The 24,410-nt window shown below is 40.9% G+C and overlaps 1 protein-coding gene across 1 annotated transcript in view; it reads right to left on the bottom strand.

The window, feature by feature from the left end:
- The window catches only part of LOC119827103 (cadherin-related family member 3-like), a 72,579-nt gene that overhangs the window by 4,100 nt on the left and 44,069 nt on the right, over positions 1-24,410 (bottom strand). The window contains exons 9-15 of the mRNA XM_038348546.2: positions 22,729-22,891; positions 20,598-20,700; positions 16,707-16,805; positions 9,252-9,484; positions 4,174-4,345; positions 2,437-2,678; positions 1,343-1,542 (exon numbers count right to left, since the gene is read on the bottom strand). Coding sequence (XP_038204474.2) covers positions 1,343-1,542; positions 2,437-2,678; positions 4,174-4,345; positions 9,252-9,484; positions 16,707-16,805; positions 20,598-20,700; positions 22,729-22,891 — 1,212 coding nt within the window. The remainder of the gene's footprint in view (positions 1-1,342; positions 1,543-2,436; positions 2,679-4,173; positions 4,346-9,251; positions 9,485-16,706; positions 16,806-20,597; positions 20,701-22,728; positions 22,892-24,410) is intronic.

Raw genomic sequence — 24,410 nt, 5'->3', positions numbered from 1 at the left:
ATGTGTGTGTGGTGTGTGTGTGTGTGTGTGTGGTGTGTGTGTGTATGTATGTGTGTGTGTGTGGTGTGTGTGTGTGTATGTGTGTGTGGTGTGTGTGTATGTGTGTGCGTGTGTGTGTGCGTGTGTGAGTGTGTGTGTATGTATGTGTGTGTGGTGTGTGTGTGTGGTGTGTGTGTGTGGTGTGTTTGTGTGTGTGTGGTGTGTGTGTGTGGTGTGTGTGTGTGTGCGTGTGGTGTGTGTGGTGTGTGTGTGGTGTGTGTGGTGTGTGTGTGTGTGTGTGTGTGTGTGGTGTGTGTGTGTCTGTGTGTGTGTGGTGTGTGTGTGCGTGTGTGTGGTGTGTGTGTGCTGTGTGTGTGTCTGTGTGTGTGGTGTGTGTGTGTGTGGTGTGTGTGTGGTGTGTGTGGTGTGTGTGTGTGTGTGGTGTGTGTGTGGTGTGTGTGGTGTGTGTGTGTGTGGTGTGTGTGTGTGGTGTGTGTGTGTGTGGTGTGTGTGTGCGTGTGTGTGTTCGTGTGTGGTGTGTTTGTGTGTGTGTGGTGTGTGTGTATGTGGTGGGTGTGTGTGAGTGTGTGTGTGTGGTGTGTGTGTGTGGTGTGTGTGTGTGGTGTGTGTGTGGTGGTGGGTTGTATAGGTGGTGTAGTGTGGTGTGTGTGTGGCGTAGGTGTGTGAGTGTGTGTCGGGTGCTGTGTGGTGATGAGGTCTGTGTGTAGTGGTGCTGTGTGTGTGTGTGTGTGGTGGTGTGTGGTGTGTGTGGTGTGTGTGTGTGTGGTGTGTGTGTGGTGTGTGTGTGTGTGTGTGTGGTGTGTGTGTGTGTGGTGTGTGTGTGTGTGGTGTGTGTGTGTGGTGTGTGTGTGTGTGTGGTATGTGTGTGCGTGTGTGTGTGCGTGTGTGACTAAATTGAAACCAGAGTCTTGAATATGCCATTTAAACACTCAACCGGTAACTTTCATCCCCTTCCTTCCTTTACTTTTCATTTTGATACAAATGGTCCAACTCATGCTGATTTGAATCTGCAATCCTCCTGCCTCAGCCTCCCAGGGACCTGGTATTATAGGCCAACTCCACTTTTGAAGCTATTGCATTCTCTACCCTGAAGAACTGTATTGATAAATGGCGACAAAGCAGGTGTGTTTTCTATCCATTTCTTTGGCCTCAATAAGTTTTAAAACCAATCAGTTGTATGGAGACAGAGATGACATTTATTGCCTACAAGTCCCCAAATTAATGCCTAGTGATCGCCAAACATCTGCGCAAACCACTTTGCTTCAAAAGAATATGAGGATGTTTGTTTGTTCACAATTTGTTTTTTAATTCTTTATATCAAACTTAGAAAAACGTCACATACTTGAGTTTCGACTTGGAGTCTTCCTTGGCCATTTTCTGAGAGCAGTCTTTAATATTTCCATATCTCCAAAAAAGAAAACACATCCAGAAAACCAATCCAGCAAAGAACACAGCCATCAGCGTGAGGACGAAAGGCACGTACCAGACGCTGTTCTCGTACGTGTTGATAGCTGTGTACACAATTGTCAGACCTTTCCTCTGCTGGAAAATTATTTCAAAGCAAACAGAGTATTAGTCCCTGTTTTTAAAACACATCTGTTTACACGGTGTAACATCAGTGTAGAAACACCATCTTAACAGACTCACACATATTCGTAAGTGCCCAGCTAACACTGATTTTTGATCTATAACATCCGGAGTTTAGCTCACTGATAACTGAGCTCTTTCAGGTTTCTATGTTCCTGGTATCTACTCCCTTTTGTGTAGCTTGAGGTAACAGTGCATTCTTGCAAATCAATACTCAGGGGAAAAGACTTTGTCGTTTTTATTTTAAAGGCCACAGAACAGTAAAATACACGCTAAAGTCTACTGGATAGGAGCTTTTATCCTTGGGTGGCTGATAAGCCATTATGAAATTCAGCAGAGGTTTTCCACATCTGCTTTATAAATGATAAAATGCTAAAAGGTCTGCTAAGTGTTGTAGGGTTGGGCTGACATGAGATGCAGTAGTGGCTGTAAGGCCTGCAGTGTGAGGCCCGGCACATCATAGGTGTCCATTATTATGATAGCAGAGTTATTGCAAGTGTCCATTTATAGAGGCTTTTAATGGCTCTAATTCACTAAATAGTGCTCCCTTCTCCTGAGAAAGACTTTCATCTTATTTGACCAGCAGTTTAGGGGACCTCTATAGGCAGTTTAGTGGCCCTCTATATGTATACATGTAATTTTCTCTAATTCCTGTGCACACGATATTTATTCACAGATGCACAGTGCCCAAGAGAGCCCCGCGGGGTTTTTATGGATTAGTACAAAAGTCTAAAAGCCTGCCAGGGACAGTGACGGCCTGATCATTCTTCCAGCACTTCTGGTGATCTTTGACTTTGCAGTAAACTATTTACAGCACAGAGATCCCTATTAAATTCTGTAACTCTTTACTTCAGAACTGGTTGGAGGAGGTGGCGTGCTGGTTCTTCTCACGTAAACGTCTATGATAGCGGTTCCTGTTTTGGGCCTGGTGGCTTTGCCGTATTTCAGGTTGTCGTCGATCACGTGCACCACAAGATGGTATTGCTGCTGCACTTTGCTTCCAGATTCGAAGCTGAAAGGATTCTGCACAATTAATTTGGGCGTATTTGTACCCCGATTTGGGTCTAATTTGAAATGAAGGTTTTCATTTCCTTCAAAAAGAATAATGGGAAAGTCGGAATTAGTTTATAATACATCAAATTGTCTCAATATACTTTTAGATGATGTTGAAGCACAGATCATGCACATAGGTTTAAAATATGTGTTTTACTGTAAATTTCCATACCTATAAAGAGCTTATAGTAAAGTTGAAATAAAATAATCAATACATACATGGAAAAGGTGTTTTAAACTAGGCATGTTAGGGTAAGCCTATAGTCTTAGCACCAGAAGAGGCAAGAGGATCAAGAGTTCAAGGTCATCCTTGGCTATATAGAGAGTTGCAGGCTAACCTGGTCTACAAAAGACACTGTTTAAAAAAAAACAATAAAAAGAAAAGAATAAAAATGTTTTAAAGGTTAAGGTCATGAGTCTAACCCCCACATGTGGCCAGCCAATCTCATGCTCTTATCTGATTATTATTCCTAATATTTTTCCTCTTCCTTTATTTGACTGTCCCGTTCAACTTGGTCTACACTGGTGGTTCTCAACCTATGGATCATGACCCCTTTGGGGGTCAAATGACATTTTCACAGGTATCACCTAAGACTATTGGAAAACACAGATATTTTAATTACTATTTATAACAGTAGCAAAATTACAGTTATGAAGTAGCAACGAAAATAATTTTGTGATTGGGCTCACCACAACAAGAGGAACTGTGCTAACGGGTCACAGCACTAGGGAAGTTGAGGACCACTGGTCTAGACTAGTATCTAATGAGCCAGTCAGAACTCAGCTCCAATTACGTCCTCAAGAAATTATGTCCTCTTGAGGGCCTAGAAGACACTATTATGAACAAGAGAAATGGGTGTAAATATCAAACTAGTCTTCATAATTAAATAGTATGTCTACACTCTCATCCTTTCAGAAGAGCAGCATGAGACACATGAAAAGGTCTTATTGCCATGGTCAAGACAAATATCAAGACAGTGTTTTCCTGTGTAGACTTTCTCTTGATTTATGATTTTATGTGTTGATGGTACCAAGTGTAATAAATAACGAGCACCATGAATGCCTTCCACATCTATCTTAGATGGGTCTGTGTAACAGTTTCTAAAAATGTCTGATACATGGTTGGTCTCAAATAAAGGAAGATCTCTTATAGATGGCAAGCTGGGGACTATAATGTTTATGTGAATCTATGTAGAGCCAACAATAATATGGTCAAAACCATCTAGCCTTGTGAACTTATAACAACATCATCAGATGGAAAGATGGATTCTGTTTTCTGCTAGCTCCATGGAGAACAAACTTAACTTCTTGTACTAAAACCTATATCATTTTCCCGAGTCCTGAAGTCACAGGAGTAATTGAGCTCTGTCTGTAGACATGAAAGGGGTACTGTGAAGAAACACGATACTAAGCTATGAAATAGTCTAGCCCTAATAAACAGTCACTTCTAGTGTTACATATCATGTCTGACATTGTAAGCTAATGTCAGCTTGACATATGTTTGCGATTAAAAGAAATAATTAAAGTATCCACCAGAAGCCATTTCAAAGCGCATCTCAAAATCATGTGAATCTCTGTCGTGGCAGTTTAATTTGAGGCCATTGACGTTTGTCCCAGCAACAACATCATCAGAGATGACGGCCGTGGACAGATAGGGGATGCAGATGGGTGCTTCATCGTTCTCATCTTCAATGTCAACAGTGACCTGTCAGTGATGAAGGGAGAAGAAACATCACGTCCACATCATGAGATGATCTATAAATAAAATCAGAAATGAGCCTCTGGATAGGGGCAGATCACCCAGAATTATTAAGTAAAATGTCTAACTTTTTTTCTGAATTTGAAGGCATGTTCTTGGAGATATGGATTCTGGCTGTCAGTCCCTAGTCAGTGGTTTACTGTTCTTGGGTCGGTTGTGGCAGTCTCTGTCCCCTTTAGGAAGAATTTCGGGCTCTTTAGATGAACCTCTATGGGAAGCACAGCCATGCAAATTAGAGCAAAAGCAACACCGAAGACCCCTGTCTCTGAAGCCGAAGCTCCGTAGATTCTTTGAACTGCCCAGCTTCAGTGGCAGATACACCCAGAAGACATTTCCCCTAACTTAATTAAAGGCCTCTTCTGTATTGTTTCCTCAAGCACAATGTATATCTGACATTAGGGCTATTATGGACATTTTCCTAATTAAAGTACCATAAACCAGGAAGCTGTGATTTACTTGGAAAAAGATGGAAATATCAAGGATTTGAAAATGTCAGTGATGGAATGCCAACTGGTCTGGAAAGGCTCTCTGACCGCCTCTCCAATGACTAATAGCTTCCCCAGGAACATTAGCGGAAGAATCCCTGGTGTGACTACATCAAGAATTATCTTTTCAAACATGTTTGATGGAATGTTTTAATAACATAGTTAAGTTCTTGGAGGAAATCCTGCATTTCTTAATGTTACTTATCCGTAGGTTGAACACAGCTAAATGTTGTATCGAATATGTGAGATTTTTACAAATTACATTAATTTATTTTGTGTGCATATGTTTCTGTGTGTGTGCACACACATGTGCACGCATACTACAGCACTATGGGTGTGTGATGTGTGTGTGTGAGGTGTATGTGTGTGCGTGCCTACTAGAACACTATGTGTGTGTGATGTGTGTGTGTGCATGCCTACTGCAGCACTATATGTGTGTGATGTGTGTGTGTGTGTGTGCCTACTGCAGCACTATGTGTATGTGATGTCAAAGGTCAGCTTTCAGCAGTTGGTTCTCTCCTTCCACCATGTGGGTCCAGGAGATCAAACCAGATTATTAAACTTGGTGGCAGGTGACTTTAGCTGCTGAGTCATCCTACTGACCTGGGAATTTTTTGTTTAATCTTAATTTAATTACTTTTAGTTTTTGTGAACTTTACATATGTGCTCTGTTTGCATAATTTCCACCCCTCCCTTTACTCCTCTAACTCCTCCCATGCCTCACGTCCTCTCAAGTTCATGACCTCTTTTATAACTGTTATTGTTTGGTTGGTTGGTTGGTTTTTGGTTTTTGAGACAGGGTTTCTCTGTAGCTTTGGGACCTGTCTTCGAACTCTCTCTGTAGACCAGACTGGCCTTGAACTCGCAGAGATCTACCTGTCTCTGCCTAGAAAGGCATGTCAAAAAAGTCCTGGGATTAGAGGCGTGCACCACCACTGCCAGACTATAATTATTATTGTTACACATATATGTCCATATGTAAGTATATGTGCGTATACAACCCATTGAGTCCCTTTAGTGGGGCTCTTACATAAATGTGTTTAGGATGGATCACTTGGTCAGGAGAAACATGAATTTTCTTTGAATAGATATGGACTGCCTTTTAACTCTTCATCTAGGGCTGGGGCCTTGTGAAATTCCCCTTTCCACCTTAGCATATCAACTGGTGTTGTCATTAGGAAGGTTTTGTTTAGGTAGTCATAGTGTTGAGACTTCATGGGTACAGCTCCCATGACATGCCTGCCAGACAACATCTAGCATCAGGTGTCCTGGTCCTCCGGCTCTGAGGACATTTTCACCCCCTCTTCCATGATGCTCCCTGAGCCTTAGGTGTAAGGGTTGCCCTGAAGATGTACCAAATGGAGCTTGACACCCCAGAGTCGCTAATTCTCTGAATTTTTAGCTAATTGTAGATCTCTGTGGTAGTCTCTGCCTGCTGCAAAGAGAAGCTTCCTCGATGAAGCCACACCTATCTGTGGATATAAGTGTTTAGAAAGCAGTTAGAAATTATGCTGGGTTAGAAAAATGGCAGGTTTTCCTCTAGGGTCTGTGACCTCTCCAACCATGGCTCTTAAGATCCACTTTGTAAGAGGGAACCCATGCCTGGTACTATCAATGCAGGGTATTTTCAATGTTAAGTAAACAGATTAGTGTGATTTCTGGGATATGAGGGAAAGAGACTTGGTCTTGAGTCAGAAATCTTCATTAAAACCCTAAGCTTGCCATTCACTGGGGCTTTCATATGGTACAAATTACATTGCTTTCCCTTCCCTTGCTGTGGCCGTTGGGAGGGTAAATCCATCCATTTGCTGACTATTGCTTGGACAGAATGTTTACTATGTGCCAAGCATCTGACCAACACACTGACACTAAGGTCGTGAACCAAACCAAATCTCTCCATCACTACAGTTCATAGTCTACAGGAGAACTAAATATGCCTTATATATCAGTTAATAATATACTTGGCAATGCCCCATAGCAATTGACGTTATGCAAGTGAGAAACTAGAGAGAGCTAACAGGAACCACCTTCAGAGAGCTTTCCAAGGCAGCTTTTCTTTTCTGACACACCCTTTCGGTTCCTACTGCTCTTCTGTATTTGAATAACACCCTTACGCAAGTACATATTGTCCAAAGATGTGTGACGTTTGGTATGATTCTGGTTGGCATAAACAACCTTGTCAGGGGTTGGATGTAGAATGTCCCCCATAGACTGTGTTTGAAAACTAGGTCCCCCGAAGCCCATGGCACTGTTTTTGAAAAGTTATGTGGCCCCTTTAAGGCGAAAAGCTTCACCAGAGGAAGGTATCCTTTGGTCCGGCCTCACTCCCTGCCTCTCTGCTTCTTGGCTGCAGTTACAGGGTAGCCAGCTGCCTTGTGATTCTATTGCCATGCATTTCCTGCTTTGAAGGAGTGTGTACCTTCTTAAATGGGAAGCCAAAACACACGCACACATACACACACACACACATACACACACGCACACACACACACACACACACACACCCCACCTACTTAAGCTGCTCCTTGCCCGGTGTCCATTCACAGCGATGGAACAGTTACCGCTTCAGAGTCTCTGCTGCCAGACCGTTGTTCCCTACGTCTCTCACACAGCACCCCACACCCCCTCTCTGGGCTGCCGTCTGCAGGTTTAACTCGCCCTTCCTTCTTGGATCATTTGCCCACTAGGATTCATCCACATTAGCCTGATGCTGTGAGTCCTGGAGAATACACATTCGTCTTGATGTATGGGAGACACAAAGAAAATTGAGTGGTCGGATTGAATAAGAACAGAAGCTAAATATAGCCAGACCCAGAACATTCAAACACTGTGGGCCTTGGGAATGATGCTGAAGCCTAGTCCAGTGGGATGTGAAGTGAATGAAGAGGTCATAGAATAGGCAGTGGACCTTTCTCGGAAGGCATTCTGGCAGACTTCAGGGCCACAAGCAAAGACATGGTTCTAGGAAGTAGTCCGCTCTATCAGGCCAAATACAGGCAGTGGGGGCCCAGCTGGGATGTTAGCAATAGATGGGTGAGAAGTAGAGAGATAGATTGCCTAACTGACAAAAAAAAAAAAAAAAAAAAAAAAAAAAAAAAAAAAGAATGTGGAGCACATGGCAGAGAAGAGGTGCCCAGACTTCATTCTGTCTCTTTGAGCTGAGTAACCTCAACTAGGTTCTAAGACATCTAAGCTGTGTAAATAAAATGCTTCCTTGCATTAAAAAGGGATAGAAGGGGTGTTCAGAACTACCTTGCAGTATGGGATTGAGATTGAGCTATATAGCTAGAGCTTATGATACACAACACTTGACTTTATTGGGTTCTTAATAAAATTATATGAGGGTGATGGTGGTGACGATGATGAGGACAGAGCCCTCATTCTGGATACTGAAGGCCTGTCTATCACCTTTTTCATATGGGGAACTCAAAGTCATTGGCATGATCGTCTTGGCACTTGACATAGTGAGCTCCCCAAAGGTATATGTGACAATATCTTATACTTTTGTAACCCATGATTCTGTACATACACACTTGATAAATATTCATTAAGAGAAAGAAAGAATGAACAAGTTCTCCTTTAACATAACTTCTAAGTGTCTATAAGGGAACTGGCCAAGTTACCTCATGTGGACAAGCCCTCTCGTGAGCATCACCCTAAAGCTGCAAACCCTCAGAATCCCAGACTCAAGACTTCACCCTCAGCCCTCTGAAAGTCATTCTAATCTTTGATGTGAATAGGTCTCATGTATTCCTTACAGTGACACAGTCACTCAAAAAAATAAATAAAAACCCAAAACTTGTGCAATAGCAAACCTTTAGCTTCATTAATAATGTGCCCCCCATAATAAACACATCATATATTCTTAATGTCTTTAAAGAGTCTTTTTGGCCTTTCTCAAATAATTTAGAGACACACACGTTCTTCCACGTCAATACTATGACACTGCAAACATCTCTTTGATGTAGAGGCAGCCTGGATTTAGTGCTAGGCCTATGGATCTTACATTAACCCTGGGTACATTTTCTAAACTCTGTGCCTCAGTTTCCTCATCTGTATGGTGAAAGTGAGCAGAATAATGCCTCTTTCACCTGATAAAGTAAATATCAACTTCTTCACATCTTTGTTGTCCATGAAGATTCATGTTACGCTTTTGAGAACACATTCACAGCTTTGAGAGAAGTTGGCCAGTTCCTCCTTCCCCATTCAGACTTGAAAAGGTAAGTTCCAGCAAAGGTTATAGAACACTTGAGAAGTAGGAGAACGTCGCGAGCTTCTCCTTTCCATGCCTGATCTCCCCAAGGTGATAACTTGAAACTTAATGCATTGCTCAGTCATACAGACACAAAACCTGTGTCTCTACTTACCGTGGCCTCTGCGGTCCGTGGGTGAGCTCTGTCACAGTCCACAGCTTGTACTGTGAGGTTATATTGCCTGACCAACTCATAGTCCGGCTGACTGGTGAGCTCAATCACTCCAGAGAAAGGGTGAATCCAGAACCTTCGTACAGCCTGGATGTCCCCACTGACTATCTTGTATGTCAGACAATTTGGCGGGTGGTCCTCATCAATGGCTGTCACTTGTCCAACTTTGTAGAAGGCTGTCAATGGTTCACAATGTTTATTTTTCCCATGTACATATACTTTGATAAGGTTTTTAACTTTTCAAACGATAACCTGAATTCCCCAGGTGATAACGTAAATCCCTTTGCATGGAAATGACTGTTTGAAGACTAACCCTCTGCATGACGACAGATAGATTTACAGAGAAGCCTCAGCCACTTTAGAGCACTGGTTTCACTCAAATGAAACAACTTAAAATAACTTTGTAATATTAGTAGTTAGCTTTATCTTATCTTTATGCTGACATTAGTGCCAGATAATGTTCAGAAGCCAGACTCTGAAACCAGAATATCTAGTTTACAAATCCCAGCCTCACTTACTAATGTAACAAAAGGACAGTTCTGTAGGCTCCTTCCTTTTCTTTCTTTGCAGATTAAGTGCAATAACAGTATTTACATACAGACTTGTGACAACTGGATGAACTGAAACACATGAAAAATTAGAGTAATAGTAAATGCTAAATAATAATTATTATTTGCCTAATGCTCTCATTGAATCTTCCCAATAGCCTTATGTCAGTAGATTTTATAAATGAGGATTTGAGACCCTGAGATGTTCATTCTCTCAAGCTACAAAACAAGTCAGACTCAAGTTCATGTCTCCTAATGCTACAGCCAGATTGAAAAATAGCTTCACAATACTTCCAGTTAATAGTATGCACAGATAATCATTTAGAAGAATGGTAATTACACTATATTGGTTAAACTCAGATGCCAAAATCCTTTGCCCTTTCTGTGTTCACATTATTAGCCATGCAGGCAACCCTAGCACTCTGGCTTGTGACTTGCTTTGATCCATGAGATATTGTTAGTGAACCTGGTGCAGGCAAGAGTATGGGAAGATTTTGAGAAATTACATTGCCTTTCTCTTGCTGAATACCCCTCCCCCACTTACACACACTCTCTCCCGACTGTTAAAATGCTCTGTGAAAGTGACTGGTTCTATTTTGGTTGTGAGCCTTTAATGACTGAGCCCTCAAGAGCATGATGGGAAAATCACAGAGACAGCTTACCAGAGCCAGTGGGAGCTCACGGACCACTGACTGACAGGTTGGGTGCCTGAATGTGACCAAATTAGACCCTCTGAATGTGGGTGACAGTTATGTGCTTTGATATGTTGGGGGCGGGGGACTGGCAGTGGGACCAGAACCTGTCCCAGGAGCCTGAACTGGCTTTTTGCAGACCATTTCCTATGATGGGACAGCTATGTTACTTTACCTTTATGGGGTTCATTATACAGTATTCTCTTTTTTTAATTGATTTTTATTGAGCTCTACATTTTTCTCTGCTCCCCTCCCTGCCTCTCCCCTCCGCCCTCCACCCTTCCCCCAAGGTCCCCATGCTCCCAATTTACTCAGGAGATCTTGTCTTTTTCTACTTCCCATGTAGATTAGATCTATGTATGTCTCTCTTAGTGTCCTCATTGTTGTCTAAGTTCTCTGGGATTGGGTTTGTAGGCTGGCTTTCTTTGTTTTATGTTTAAAAACCACCTATGAGTGAGTACACATAATAATTGTCTTTCTGGGTCTGTGTTACCTCACTCAAAATAATGTTTTCTAGCTCCATCCACTTTCTTGCAAAATTCAAGCTGTCATTATTTTTTTTCTGCTGTGTAGTACTTCATTGTGTAAATGTACCACATTTTTCTTATCCATTCTTTGATCGAGGAGCATTTAGGTTGTTTCCAGGTTCTGACTATGACAAACAATGCTGCTATGAACATAGTTGAGCACATGTCCTTGTGGCACGATTGAGCATCCTTTGGATATATACCCAAAAGTGGTATTGCTGGGTCTTGAGGAAGGTTGTTTCTTAATTTTCTGAGAAATTGCCACACTGATATCCAACAGGGTTGAAACAGCTTGTATTCCCACCAGCAATGCAGGAGCATTCCCTTTTCCCCAGAACCTCTCCAGCATAAGTTGTCATCCGTGTTTTTTATCTTGGTCATTCTTACCAGTGTAAGATAGAATCTCAGAGTTGTTTTGATTTGTATTTCTCTTATGGCTAAGGATGTTGAACATTTCCTTAAATGTCTTTCAGTTATTTTAGATTCCTCTGTTGAGAGTTCTCTGTTTAGGTCTGTACTCCATTTTTTTATTGGACTATGTGCTCTTTTGGTGAACAATTTCTTGAGTTCTTTGCATATTGGAGATCAGACCTCTGTCTGATGTGGGATTAGTGAATCTTTTCCCATTCTGTAGGCCGTCATTTTGTCTTGTTGACACTGTGTCCTTTGCTTTACAGAAGCTTTTCATTTTCAGGAGGTCCCATTTATTAATTGTCTCTGTGTCTGTGCTGCTGAGGTTATATTTAGGAAGTGGTCTCTTGTGCCAATGTGTTCAAGTGTATTTTCCACTTTCTCTTTTATAAGGTTCAGTGTGACTGGCTTAATGTTGAGGTCTTTGATCCATTTGTACTTGAGCTTTGTGCATGGTGATAGATATGGGCCTATTCTTGTTCTTCTACATGTTAATATCCAGTTATGCCAGCACCATTTGTTAAATATACTTTCTTTTTTTCATTTGATATGTTTTGCTTCTTTCTCAAAAATCAGGTGTTCGAAAGTGTGTGCATTGATATCTGCGTCTTCTATTAGGTTCCATTAGTCCTCCTGTCTGTTCTTATGTCAATACCAGGCTGTTTTCAGTACTGTAGCTCTGTAGTAGAGTTTGAAGTTAGGGATTGTGATTCCTCCAGAAGTTCTTTTATTGTACAGGATTGTTTTGAATATCCTGGGTTTTTTGCTTTTCCCTATGAAGTTGAGTACCATTCTTTCGAGGTCTGTGAAGAATTTTTCTGGGATTTTGATAGGCATTGTATTGAATCTGTATATTGCTTTTGGTAAGATTGCCATTTTTACTATGTTAATTCTGTCTACCCAAGAGCATGGGAGTTCTTTCTACTCTCTGGTGTCTTCTTCAATTTCTTTCTTTAAAGATTTAAAGTTCTTGTCATACAAGTCTTCCACTTGTTTGGTTAGAGTTACTCCAAGATATTTTATGCTATCTGTGGCTATTGTGAAGGGTGTTGTTTCTCTGATTTCTTTCCCAGCCTTTATCATCTGTGTACAATGGGGCTACTGATTTTTTTGAGTTAATCTTGTATCCTGTTACATTACTGAAAGTGTTTATGAACTGTAGAAGTTCCTTAGTAGAATTTTTGAGATTGCTTATGTAAACTATTATATCATCAGCAAACAGTCATTACACAGTATTCTTTTGGCAAGAGATTACAGCAAGGACAGGTCTCTCTTCAATCATTTTATACTTGAATCATGAGCTCTGATACATGATTATCCAGCTCACCAACAGGTGCATGGGTGTTTCCCCTGAGCCATGATGAAGAAGAAAGCATTTCATGTGCCATCCCCAACACTTTCAACCTTAAAGGATATTTCCTTTTCCAGCATCCTCCTTTAATCAAGATTCATCTCTTGTGATGAATTATTAAGTAGGCCACAAACACAGTTTATGATATCAACAACAGAATAAGCACATTCATGGAAGAGAAGGCTTCTTATTTTGGCAGTTGCAGAAGGGAAAGCATCTATTGCTTGAGCGAGAGCATCATTATTAAGAAAGGGGTATTGCAATGGATACATGGCCATGGAAAAGAGAGAACCAATTAAACTGATCTCTGACATACAGACATGGGAAATGATAGGATCATTTCCACGTTTAACACCTGGTTAAGTACAATGGGAAGTGTGTTCTTCTGAAGGGGCAAAATTAACCTTTCAATAAAGTCTAAATGTTATCTTGAGCATCTTTAGCTGAATTTTAAATAGAGTAATTATGGAGTTCAAAATGCTGCCAAACCTCATCAAAATGTGCTGGAAATGGAAGGCATTTTCCCTTGTGACCCACAATCCAGCTGATTCAATTTCCGTCTTTCTTCTAAGTCGCAACTGATAAAGGAGTTCCTTTGCCTACACCTACATCTCTTCATAGATTTTAGTTAACTCATCACATATTATCGGTTTTTACTTTAAATATTATAGATTTCATATAATCTGCTAGACATATTTAAGTCTTCTGTGCTAATCAACTCAGCATGGAAAAAATTATATTAGTATAGAATTTTGTTTTGTTTTGTTTTGTTTTGCCTTGTTTTGTTTTGAGTTGGCCTGAAACTCGATGTGGAAACCAGGCTGGCCTCAGACTCACAGAGGTCCACCTGCCTCTGCCTCCTAAGTACTGGGAGTCCACCATGTACTTGGGACCACCACAAGTCCCACAATGCCCAGCTCCTTTTATTTTTTATTGCTTTTATTGTGCTATACATTTTTCCCTCTCCTCTCCCTTTCTCCCCTCTTCTTTTCTAACCTCTCCCATGACCTCCATGCTCCCAATTTACTCAGGAGATCTTGTCTTTTTCTCTTGCCATGTAGATCCATGTATGTCTCTCTTAGGGTCCTCTTTGTTGTCTAGGTTCTCTGGAGTTGTGTGCTGTAGGCTTGTTTTTCTTTACTTTGTGTCTAAAGCCACTTATGAGTGAATACATGTTTTTATTATATATTTTTCTGGTTCTGGGCTACCTCACTCATATTTTTTTCCTAGATCCATCCATTTGCCTACAAATTTCAAGATGTCATTATTTTTTTACTGCTGAATAGTACTCCATTGTGTAAATGTACCACATTTTCTTTATCCATTCTTCTATTGAGGGGCTCCTAAGTTGTTTTCAGGTTCTGGCTCTTACAAATAATGCTGCTATGAACATAGTTGAGCACATGTCCTTGTGGCATGGTTGAGCATCCTTTGGTTATTTGCCCAAAAGTGGTATTGCTGGGTTTTGAAGTAGATTGTTTCCTAATTTTCTGAGAAATCACCATAGTGATTTCCAAAGCAGCTGTCCAAGTTTGCACTCTCACCATCAATGGAGCCATGTTCCCCTTACTCCACATCCTCTCTAACATAAGCTGTCATCAGTGTTTTTGAGCTTGGACATTCTCATGCCCAGGTCTTTAATGTAGTATATCATCCAAGTCTCTAGATATAACATTTGATATTCTGAGGGTGAATTTGTGTTTAGTGTATTTTGACATTTACAGTGTCCTTCTAAGGGTAGTTTGAACTGCAGAGGTTTTGTCTCTTTGGTTAATATCTCAATACATACATACATGTGTATGTATGTATGTATGTATGTATGTATATAACAATTAATAAAAACAGGCTATGAATTTGAGAGAAAGCAAAGAGAAATAGATAAGAGGATTTGGAGAAAAGAATGGAAAGGAGAAATGATGTAATTAATTATATTATAAAAAAGAAAGAAAATGATTCAAGAATACTTTGAAACAAAGCAAGCAAACGAACAAAAATCCCAACACTTCAAATCCATTCATTCGTGTGCTCTAATAAGGAAAATCAAGTGATCATTTTTGTTTTTGTTTTTGTGTTTTGAAAAAAAAGGAAGGAAGATGTTCCAGCACACTGAAAACTGCCGGCACTCAGGAGACATCAGCAGTATAGTTATCACTGGCAGTGGGAAAACAACCCAGCTACTAGGTTGGAAAGATGGCTCAGAAGTTAAGAGCAAACAGTTCTCTTGCAGAAGGCCCAAATTCGGTTACCAGAACCCGTGGCTAATGGCTCCCAGCTGCCTCTAACTCTAGCTCTGGGGCAATCTGGCATCTCTGGCTTCTGTGAGTACCCACACTCATGTGCACATACTCCCACAGAGACACATAGGTAAAGATTCCTGATAGGCGACAGCTAGCATGTGCTCTCTGGTCCACATACATGGGGTGCCAGCCATACAAACAAGCATCCTCTCAGCTCTATGGAACAGTTATTATCCTTACTTTACAGATGAGAATTCAAAAGTACAGGACTTGCACTACCATTCATTTGTACAAAAGCTCTGGAAGACCTGGGTTTGAATCCCTAGCAACACACACACATGGGAAGAAGAGGCATGGAGTTTTCTGCAGCGCATTACTGGAGTAAGCTGAAGAAAAGACTGCCAACTTCTCAGGGACATCAAAGCCATGAAATGAGAACAGGGACTTTGAAGCTATTATTTAGTCTCTCAGATGACTGCAAAGCTTCAAAGATGCTGTAAGGCAGAATGGCTACAAGGGCTCCCCACTGGCTGTTGTGCCTCCAGAAGCAGTCCCTTCCAGGAACCCAGGTCCTGTGCTTTCCTCTAACTTCTAGAGAAGTTTGTTGAGGCATGTCTTCAAACACAAAGCGCTGAATGACTGTTCCAAAGCTCAAGAAAACTCTTTTCCAGAGCCAAATGTTTTTAGAGATTTCAGAACTTTTCTGTGGCCTGGTTCAATAGACAACATTGTAAAGAAACTAGTGATTTTCTATTCATGTGTAGAAACTGAGTGAAGAGGTGAACTTTGAAAAGAACAATATCTGTTGCTGGAGTGCTTTGGACAAATAAAAACCTTATCCCTAAATATACCAAGATCCTCTTCTGCTAAGTAAGCATGAGCATCTTTATATCAAAACAGCATGGACAGTTTATTTTGGACGTTTACATTTTAGGAAGTAAATAATTTTATTTATCAAGAAATCAGCAAAATTTACTCTCCAAATATTCATACTATAAAAACATTAGTCCATATGGAATTGCCATAAAACGAAACCCTCAAAGATCCATAGAGATGTGAGTTACCAGAGATCATTAACTTATGGTAGCAGAGACAGGTTTGAAGCCAGTTTCTTTTGACCCCTGCATGAATGACAGAATCACAGCTATTACCACTGCTGTATTTTCCAAATAGAATCAGACTAGGTAGTATGTACTAACTCATATCTAGTTTAGAACTGTAATAGATAAAACCTTAGCCATAATACTGACTTTGGACCTAAAACCTTGACCCCAGTTGTTCATAAAATTTGTGCTTTATGGATAATAACCTCACTGTCCCTACTTGCTGACACTGAGTCATTGTTCGGAGGCAAAATGGGTGAGAAATGAAGGCAAGTCAATAACATGCATTTGTCCATCACAAAAACAAATCCTAAAACTGACATCAAATCCCAAGGTAGCCTTTGAGCCATCACCAGGATGACACTCTGAGAGCATTGCCAGATTTCCCAGAGGATTTGATGCCCACAGTGCTCTTGTATCTACTGTGTTCTGTAAATGTCCGTGCTTCCCTTCCATTGGTCACTCAGTAGAGACCTTGTGAGTGTTTCCTTGCGGACACTGGAAGATCTAAGAAAAGGGACATTCTTACCTCCTGATGTTTCTGGAACTGAAAACACATAATGTGAGGCTTGAAATTTGGGGCTGAAATCATTGTCGGGAGCGATCTCCACAAGGATAGTCACGGTCACTGTAAAATTGCGCAGTGGATCAATATGGTTATGTTGCTTTGTTCTACAAACTGAAACATGTCTCCAATTACAGAATGAACACAGCATTATAAAACTACCGTCGAGTCTCATCCTGCTAATGATTGACAGTCCCACACTGTGTGTTCTCAGGGCCACAGTGGTGGTGTGACTGTGAAATGTCCCCACAGTCTCGTGTGTTTAAATACTTGGTTCTCGGCTGAAGGGACTTCTGTTGGGGGAGGTTGTAGACCCTTTAGAAAGAGGATTTTCCTTGGAGAAAGTGGGTGGCTAGGGGGTGAGCCTTGTTCAGTCTCTATGACCTGATTGTGGATGTGGCGTGAGTGGCTATAATTCCACCCTTGCTCTCACATTTATTGTCCCCTCGTGAAGAGACTCTCTTGTAGAAAGTATGTAATTATAACAAATATTCATGTGGAGTTGCATATATGCGAATATATGTTAAACTGTAACATATTCATGTATAGTTGCATATACATGAATATATGTTATAATTAAACATTATACATAGTGCTGAATATCTATTATACAGCACCATGCTCTAAAACTAGAAGGTGAAATGGAAAAAGACTCAGAAAAGCCATGTTTAATGCTTGGAATTAGCATAAATTCTATGGCCTTAAAGTAGATTTAACTTCTCGGAAGCTCAGTTTTCTCATCAATCAGTACTCAATCAAGTCAGTGTCTATCTCCTGCATCACAGTGTGGACTTAAAGTCGTCATCAACAAAGATCTGCAAAGGATGAAAAGGCTAAGAAAAGCAGTTACTACTGGTCACACAGATTGCTCAGTATGTAATAATGTTTGATCCCAAGTCTAATGGCTTGAGTTCGGTCCCCAAGACTCAGATGGTGGAAGGAGAGAACCTAAGTCAGAAAGTTGTCTTCTGACCTCGACACGCACGTTATGGCATAGCCTGCCCCCCACCCCCGCATGCACACCCCACATATATATAATCAAAAAATTAAGTGTGGTTTAAAAAAAATAAGATTTACTGCAATTTTTGCACATTGCATGTAAAAGAAGGAACTCTGTATTTGAGGTTAACAAGCTAAGGTAGCCTATTAGAGAGTTGTTGGAAAAAATAGTTTGATGTTAAAACATAAAAAGAAGAAACTTGAAAGCAAGGAAGTTTTGACGTAAAATTATAACACAGCGCAGAAAGCACTAAGGACACTGGTATTACCACCCAGTTTCACAAGAAAGGACCGAGATGGACAGGGTTAAATTCATGGTTCAACGTAACAGAGGCAAAAATTCAAGGAGTAGATGCCAAAACAAGTTATATTGGCTAATATCATCTCTGAGATATTAATGTGCCAAATGCTAAGTCCTAAATTAAATAAAAACGAAGAGACTTTTATGGCAAGACTTCTCGAGGTTCCTCTCTGCTAGTATTTATTGAGCATCTCCGGGTGAGCGTGCCTCCCAAGACTTGGCTGGCTATGAAATTCTCCTTTAACAGATTGCCTCACGTAGGAAAGAGGTCTGGTATAGCACCTCTCCTCAAACTCTGTGCCATGTAGGTCAAATAGAAACCTGAGATCTCTACGACCTACGTTTCAGAAACGTTACGGCATGCTTTGCCTCCCAGCATACACTATTATATTCACTTTCCAGGATAATGTCCACAACTTCCGTCATAATCCCCACTGTATCCTTGACCCGTTAGAAAGTTTCGAGAGTGCTATTCTACGGAAACAAACGGTTTACTTTAAACCTGTAAGTTTTTCTCAATAAACCCATTTATATGTTGCAAGAGCAGATGCCATTACAGCTCCGCCATACCATGATTTTTTATTGCATCCATACAGACTCCAAATTGTGTGAATTATCTGGCCTATAAAAACAGAAGGAACCAAATGTGCAATTTTGCGAGTGCATTTTGTGAGCAATTACTGTGAATATATTGGGGTGTGAGGATCAGAGGGGAGATGTTGTTGAAAAATATGTTTTATCTCTTTTCTGCTCAAAGAGGTTTGAGTCTGATGAGATAAGAAAGTTATTTAGCTATGAGGAAAAAAAACACATCCTAAAAGGTCACTTTGGGCTATATGATAGACTTCTTCATGATGCTCTACTGATACCATCAAAGAAAACTCAGCAATACTTCAGGGTAAGATGTCATGCCTTGGTTCCTTCCCCCAACATAGCACTGCTCCAGGTAGCTGTATAATTCTATAAACCATCTTTTAGACTTAGTCTCTGTGTTAGTAACATTTCTGGTCACTGGAATAAAGATATTAAAAGAAGCAGCCAATGGAGAAAGGATTTTGACTCTTGGTTAAAGCTGGGAAGGTGTGGCAGGAGTAAGCGATGGGCATTTGCTCATCAAGTCTCAGCAGATCAGGAAACAGAAAGACAGCAAGAAGCAGGCTCAAGACATGGATCTCATGACCCACTTCCTCCAGCAGGAGCCACCTCAAAGAAGTTCCACAACCTCCCCAAACAGTGTCACCATCTGGGGACCAAGCATTCAAACATTCAATTCCTATTCCTATTCCTATTCAATCATAGAAACTCTGCTAAAATCCTTATATCAGGGAATCAAGAAAGATTGAGAGCATCCTGGGTGTATTGATTACAGTTCACGGTTCAGTTCCGTTTGGTTGGAAAACAAACCTCTTCTATATTTCCGCCCTTCTACATCCATGAAAGACAATAACTCTTCTTTATTTGTCCCAGATGCCATTTCAAAATCCATCCTAACCCAATGATTGAGACAACCATCAGCAATGATTCAGAGTTCTTACAAGAGAAGAAACCCAGCTGTCATTCTTACGTAGGTTCTTCACTGTCAGGCTACTATTAAACTTGAGGTTTCTTCCACAACTTTCGGTTTATAATTAACCCACAGGGCCACATGACCCCAGTAAATTGTCAGGTTTGAGAGACACCACATTAACAGCAGATGGAACCTGAAAATTCTGAGAATATCTCTTCCCAGAAAAATCTCTATGTCAAAAACAAACAAAGACTAGAACTGATGATTGAGCAATTACCAATCCCTTGGGAAACTTGATGTATGTTTTCAATTACACAAGAGTAAACCAAGAGAAACAGGCATTGGGCAGTTCACTTAGCACAGCACTTCCTAAACACTCTGCTCTAGATTCTTAGCACCCAATTCAAACTTGTACCTCCAAAGGATACTAGTTCATGATCATCAGAACTCTAACTATTAAATCTACAGATGCCAAGGACTTGATAACCAAGCAGTCTGAAGCTCATTGACCCACAGACTCATTTACCATAGGCTGGCACAAACCAGTGGGAAAGTTATGACATGACCTTATGTTATAGAGCAGTAGCCAGGCCCAGCACATTCACCAAGTTCGTGAGCTATGGAACTTGGCAAGTGGCTAATTTTTGCATCAATAATAGCTTTACGTCATGCAATATCATTTAACTAAAATGTTTTTTAAAACATTCAATTATCTATGTTTGAGCTATATGTTGCCTGATACCAAGATCTTTCTAATTCATGGGTATTTGGTATTATTTAGCATAAAGAAATGTGTGTGTGTGTGTGTGTGTGTGTGTGTGTGTGTGTACACATATAGGCAAAAATAAGAACTGGAACCCACACCCTGCTTTTCCCAATCCTAAGATCTCTAGTCAGACCAAGATATAAAATTCTATTTAATTTTAAGTGCTACTAAGAAGTGCAAAGGGTTCCCAGTGATAGAAACTCCCATTTGTCTGTCTCAGTCTCCCACTATGATGAATTTTTATAACATATTGACCAGCCTTGGAAAGTCCGTCACGGTTACCTGTATGAGATGGATGTAGGTCATCGAATACGGAAATCATCATTTCGTAAATGTGTCCTGCTGCAACCACCTCTGGGTTTTCATAATCCAGCACTTTGGTAACCTTCCAGAACAACATTATTTTAGAAAAACAGAATCAAAATTTCATTAATCCATTTTACACGTGTGTGTGCGTGCTTGCGTGCATGCATGTGCACGCACACAATATAGCTTATGTATGGCAGTCAGAGGACAACAGGAAGGAGTCCATTCTTTCCACATTGTAGACACCTGTGATGGAACTCAAATTGCCAGGCCTAATGGGCCTCTTAACTGGCCCAGAACCAAGTCAGTCTGAAAAAGTGCCTATGGCCGTTTGTATTTCCTAGGGTTGACATCTCAGGATACCTGAGTCTGATACACGTAAGTGAGCATTTTGGTAGAACATCAGGACGCCACAGACTCCCTCCCAGAATAGCTTACTTTTGAAGGAAACATTTCAGCATGGAAGAAGATATAGATATAGATCATAACCTGCATTGCATGCTAACTGTGTTGCTGCCATGAGATTTGGTTTCCTCTTCTAGTGTGCAGATGTGCATGCAGACAAAACCTCATCTACATAAAATACACCAGTAAATAGCTAAATGAGAGCTATTCTTGATGTAAGACACTACTTCAAAGCATTTCTGAGTACTGTTAGGTTTCAGTTAGAACTGTAGGCATTGGGCGGTGGCAGTAAGATATCAGAAACTTGAGAACGTCTACTGCAGTAGTATTAGCATGAATCTCAGCTTGGTAAAAATACATGAATCCATATGGCACCAAAAATTCCAGGTTCAGAAAGAGCTTCTCTTTTTCTATATTTTATTTTATTCTATTAACTTTTTTCCTTTATTTTACATACCAACCACAGTTTCCCCTTCCTCTTCCCCTCCTGTTCCCCCTCCCCCTGACTCTAATCTAGTCCCCTGCCCATCCACTCCTCCTCCATCTCCATTCAGGAAGGAACAGGATGGAAAAGGTTCTCTTGTTAAAATTTATCATATGGTGCATTCAACCATTCAGGGAATTATCCTTAGTATCCTCTGTGAACCAAGCAGTATAGCACATTTTAGTTCACAAAAGAAAACCACTTAGAAATGTGTGTAAACCTTACAATCTAATAGGATCAATAACTAAATAGTTGTAAGTGTAAATTAAATGTTTTCATAGGTGGCATGCAACCTGCACTGTTTGATGGTAGGAGATCATTCTTAGGAATAAGTGGCATTTAATACTTACATAATAGACATGCAAACACAGAACTCATTTAGAGGCAGGCGATGGATAAAGGCATTCATTCAGCTACAGATTAAGCATGTGTGAGCACTCAAGTCTTAGAATATCACTTACAAATCCCCCACTTTTATCCAAAATTCCATTTTACAGGTGACAGTTTGGGTTTGTATTGCAAAATGAGTATCAGCCCAGTAAGCAGCCTGGTTCTATGCCCAAGTTCCCAAATTTCACATGCACGCAGGAACTTACTTGTAGCTATGGAATTTGTCAAGAAAATTTGGGGTTAGGATCAGAGAAACAAAGGGCTCCCATCTGTGGGTCTCTCAGTCATGTGTTTCTGGCTAAGAGCAGGAATAGGTAGGTTGAGGGTAGTTGGTGATAGCAGAGTAAGGAACTTCCAAAACTATCTCCGATTGGCACCCTGCAGATAAATGCCATGGGAACTGGGGTTAAGAAGAGGAATAGCTTCTAAGGCCGAATCATGTGTAGAGAAAGAAAAAAATCTATAGTCTTCATACTCTGCCAATAGAAAGTTTGACTCTCTACAAAAGGAGCTGACATCAGTTACTTCCTTGTGCCAGGAGAACAAGCCATTGTCACATACGCTATCACAGAGACTCGCCTCCAAGGAAATCAGCATGGTTTTAGCTTCTGATTTCCCAAGTTAAATAGGAAGTGAATTATTTTGTGCTCATTATTATATGGAGAAAATAATGGCAGGAACAAGATGGTTAAAAACTTGCCCAGATGCCTTCTGGCAAGACAACAGAGGGGCTCGGAATTCTCTACTGTATCAGGTCGTCGCCTGTTGCTATTGACCATGACCATTTTCTTGGGAAAGCCCTCTGGAATGTCAACCACAGGGGCTCACCTGAATGAAATTCTCAGCATTCGGCACTTGCTCAAACAGTTGTCCAGAGCCTACTGGGCCAGAGCTTGGCACATAGTGAATTGTGTCAGGAGGCTTGTCAAGGTCGTGGCACATGAGCTTAGCAATTATTGTGTCCTTGGCAATCTCTTCCTTGCCTGTGTACCTGTTTAATTGTTCAAGAAGAAAAATCGGTTTAAATGGGCATTCTCTTACAAGGTAATGTTTTCTCGGTAAATATTCACTAGGTTTGATAAGGTCTGCATGTGTGCTTTGTCCATCCTGCAGCAGACAAGTTCTCTCTAGAGCATCATTTAGGTGACCATTTCCTAGCAGCTTCCTTCCTGCACCCTGCTGGGTATTTCTTTGAGAAAGAAAAGTATCAAGGGCACCATATCCTTGGGGAGGGCCTCAGTAGGAATCAACTCATTCTCTGGGATTGCTCTCCTACGGAAGATCTGGATGATGGATATGGTTTGACTCTAAAATTCTCTCCACAGGCTTACGTTTCAAACACCAGGTCTTCTGCTGGTGGCCCTCTTCTTGGAGGCTTTAGGACACAGGGGCTAACTGGACAATGTACTGCTCTAAGGACAGGTCTGGAAACTTAAACCCTACTTTGTTCCTCATTCCTGCCTTGCTGGCTGCTTCCTTGTCCACATGTGAACAGCACAGCCACATGCTTTCCTTCCCACAGACTGTAGAGCCCATCTATGCCTTCCTTGGCATGCTGCATTTGAACTGGGAGCCCCAATTTATCGTTCCCCACTTCAGTTGCTCTGCTAGGCATTTCTCAAAGCTATGAGAAAGAAACAAATACATGTGACGAAAAGGGACAGAGGGCCCTTGCCATCCTATAACCACAGTAGATTGTCTCACCTTTCTATGCATCCACCCACTTTGGATTTCACTACCCCAGGTGATCAGTCTTCAGCCTCTAAATACTACATATCATGAAATGGCTGATTTAGTTCTTTCCTTTTTAATTTTATTTATTTATTCATTCATTTAACATACCAACCACCATTCCCCCTCCCTCCTTTCCTCCCATCCTCTTCCCCAGCATGACCCCAGCTAGCAATAGCAAAGAGGGTGCCTGAACTGGCCTTCCCCTGTCCTCAGATTGTCATCATAGAGCCTACATCTAGGAACTGATGGAAGCAGGTGCAGAGATCCACAGCCAATCACTAGTTCCCTTTCATCAGGATGCTCCCCTGTCTCCCAGTTGGCCACTTGACCTTCTCCTAAAACATGGCAGCAAGGACTTAAGATCATGTCTTTGGCATTTTTCTCTCTGGTTTTTTTTTAGTTGTTTAAATTTTTCAATGCTGCTTTACAAATTTTTGTTCTATTACCCTGATAAGATAGAGCCCCAGTCCAGGAAACAAGCAGAGCAGAGCTACAACAGATGACAGTCTAGAGTAGGGACCTGGTTAATTAACTATGATCTTCCTGGGTGAATAAATAGGAACAAGCAGAAGGAGAAAATATTGGCAAATTTCTGTACCAAATAAATTCCAAACATGGGTTGTATTTGTATTTGTTCTTTTTAACAATGAAATGTTGGATACTGCTATTAACTCCACTGGAGAATTATAACTGGGGCCCCAACAAGACTGTGTGGGACAGGAAGCAAGACTAGGTTTCATCTTTCATTAGTTTGTCAGGAATATGTTTAACAAACA

The sequence above is a fragment of the Arvicola amphibius genome, chromosome 12 (genome assembly GCF_903992535.2).
Source record: "Arvicola amphibius chromosome 12, mArvAmp1.2, whole genome shotgun sequence".
NCBI classification, from domain to species: Eukaryota; Metazoa; Chordata; class Mammalia; order Rodentia; family Cricetidae; genus Arvicola; species Arvicola amphibius.
Note: the sequence above shows the minus strand (reverse complement) of the source record. Positions and strands in the feature narration are given on the sequence as shown.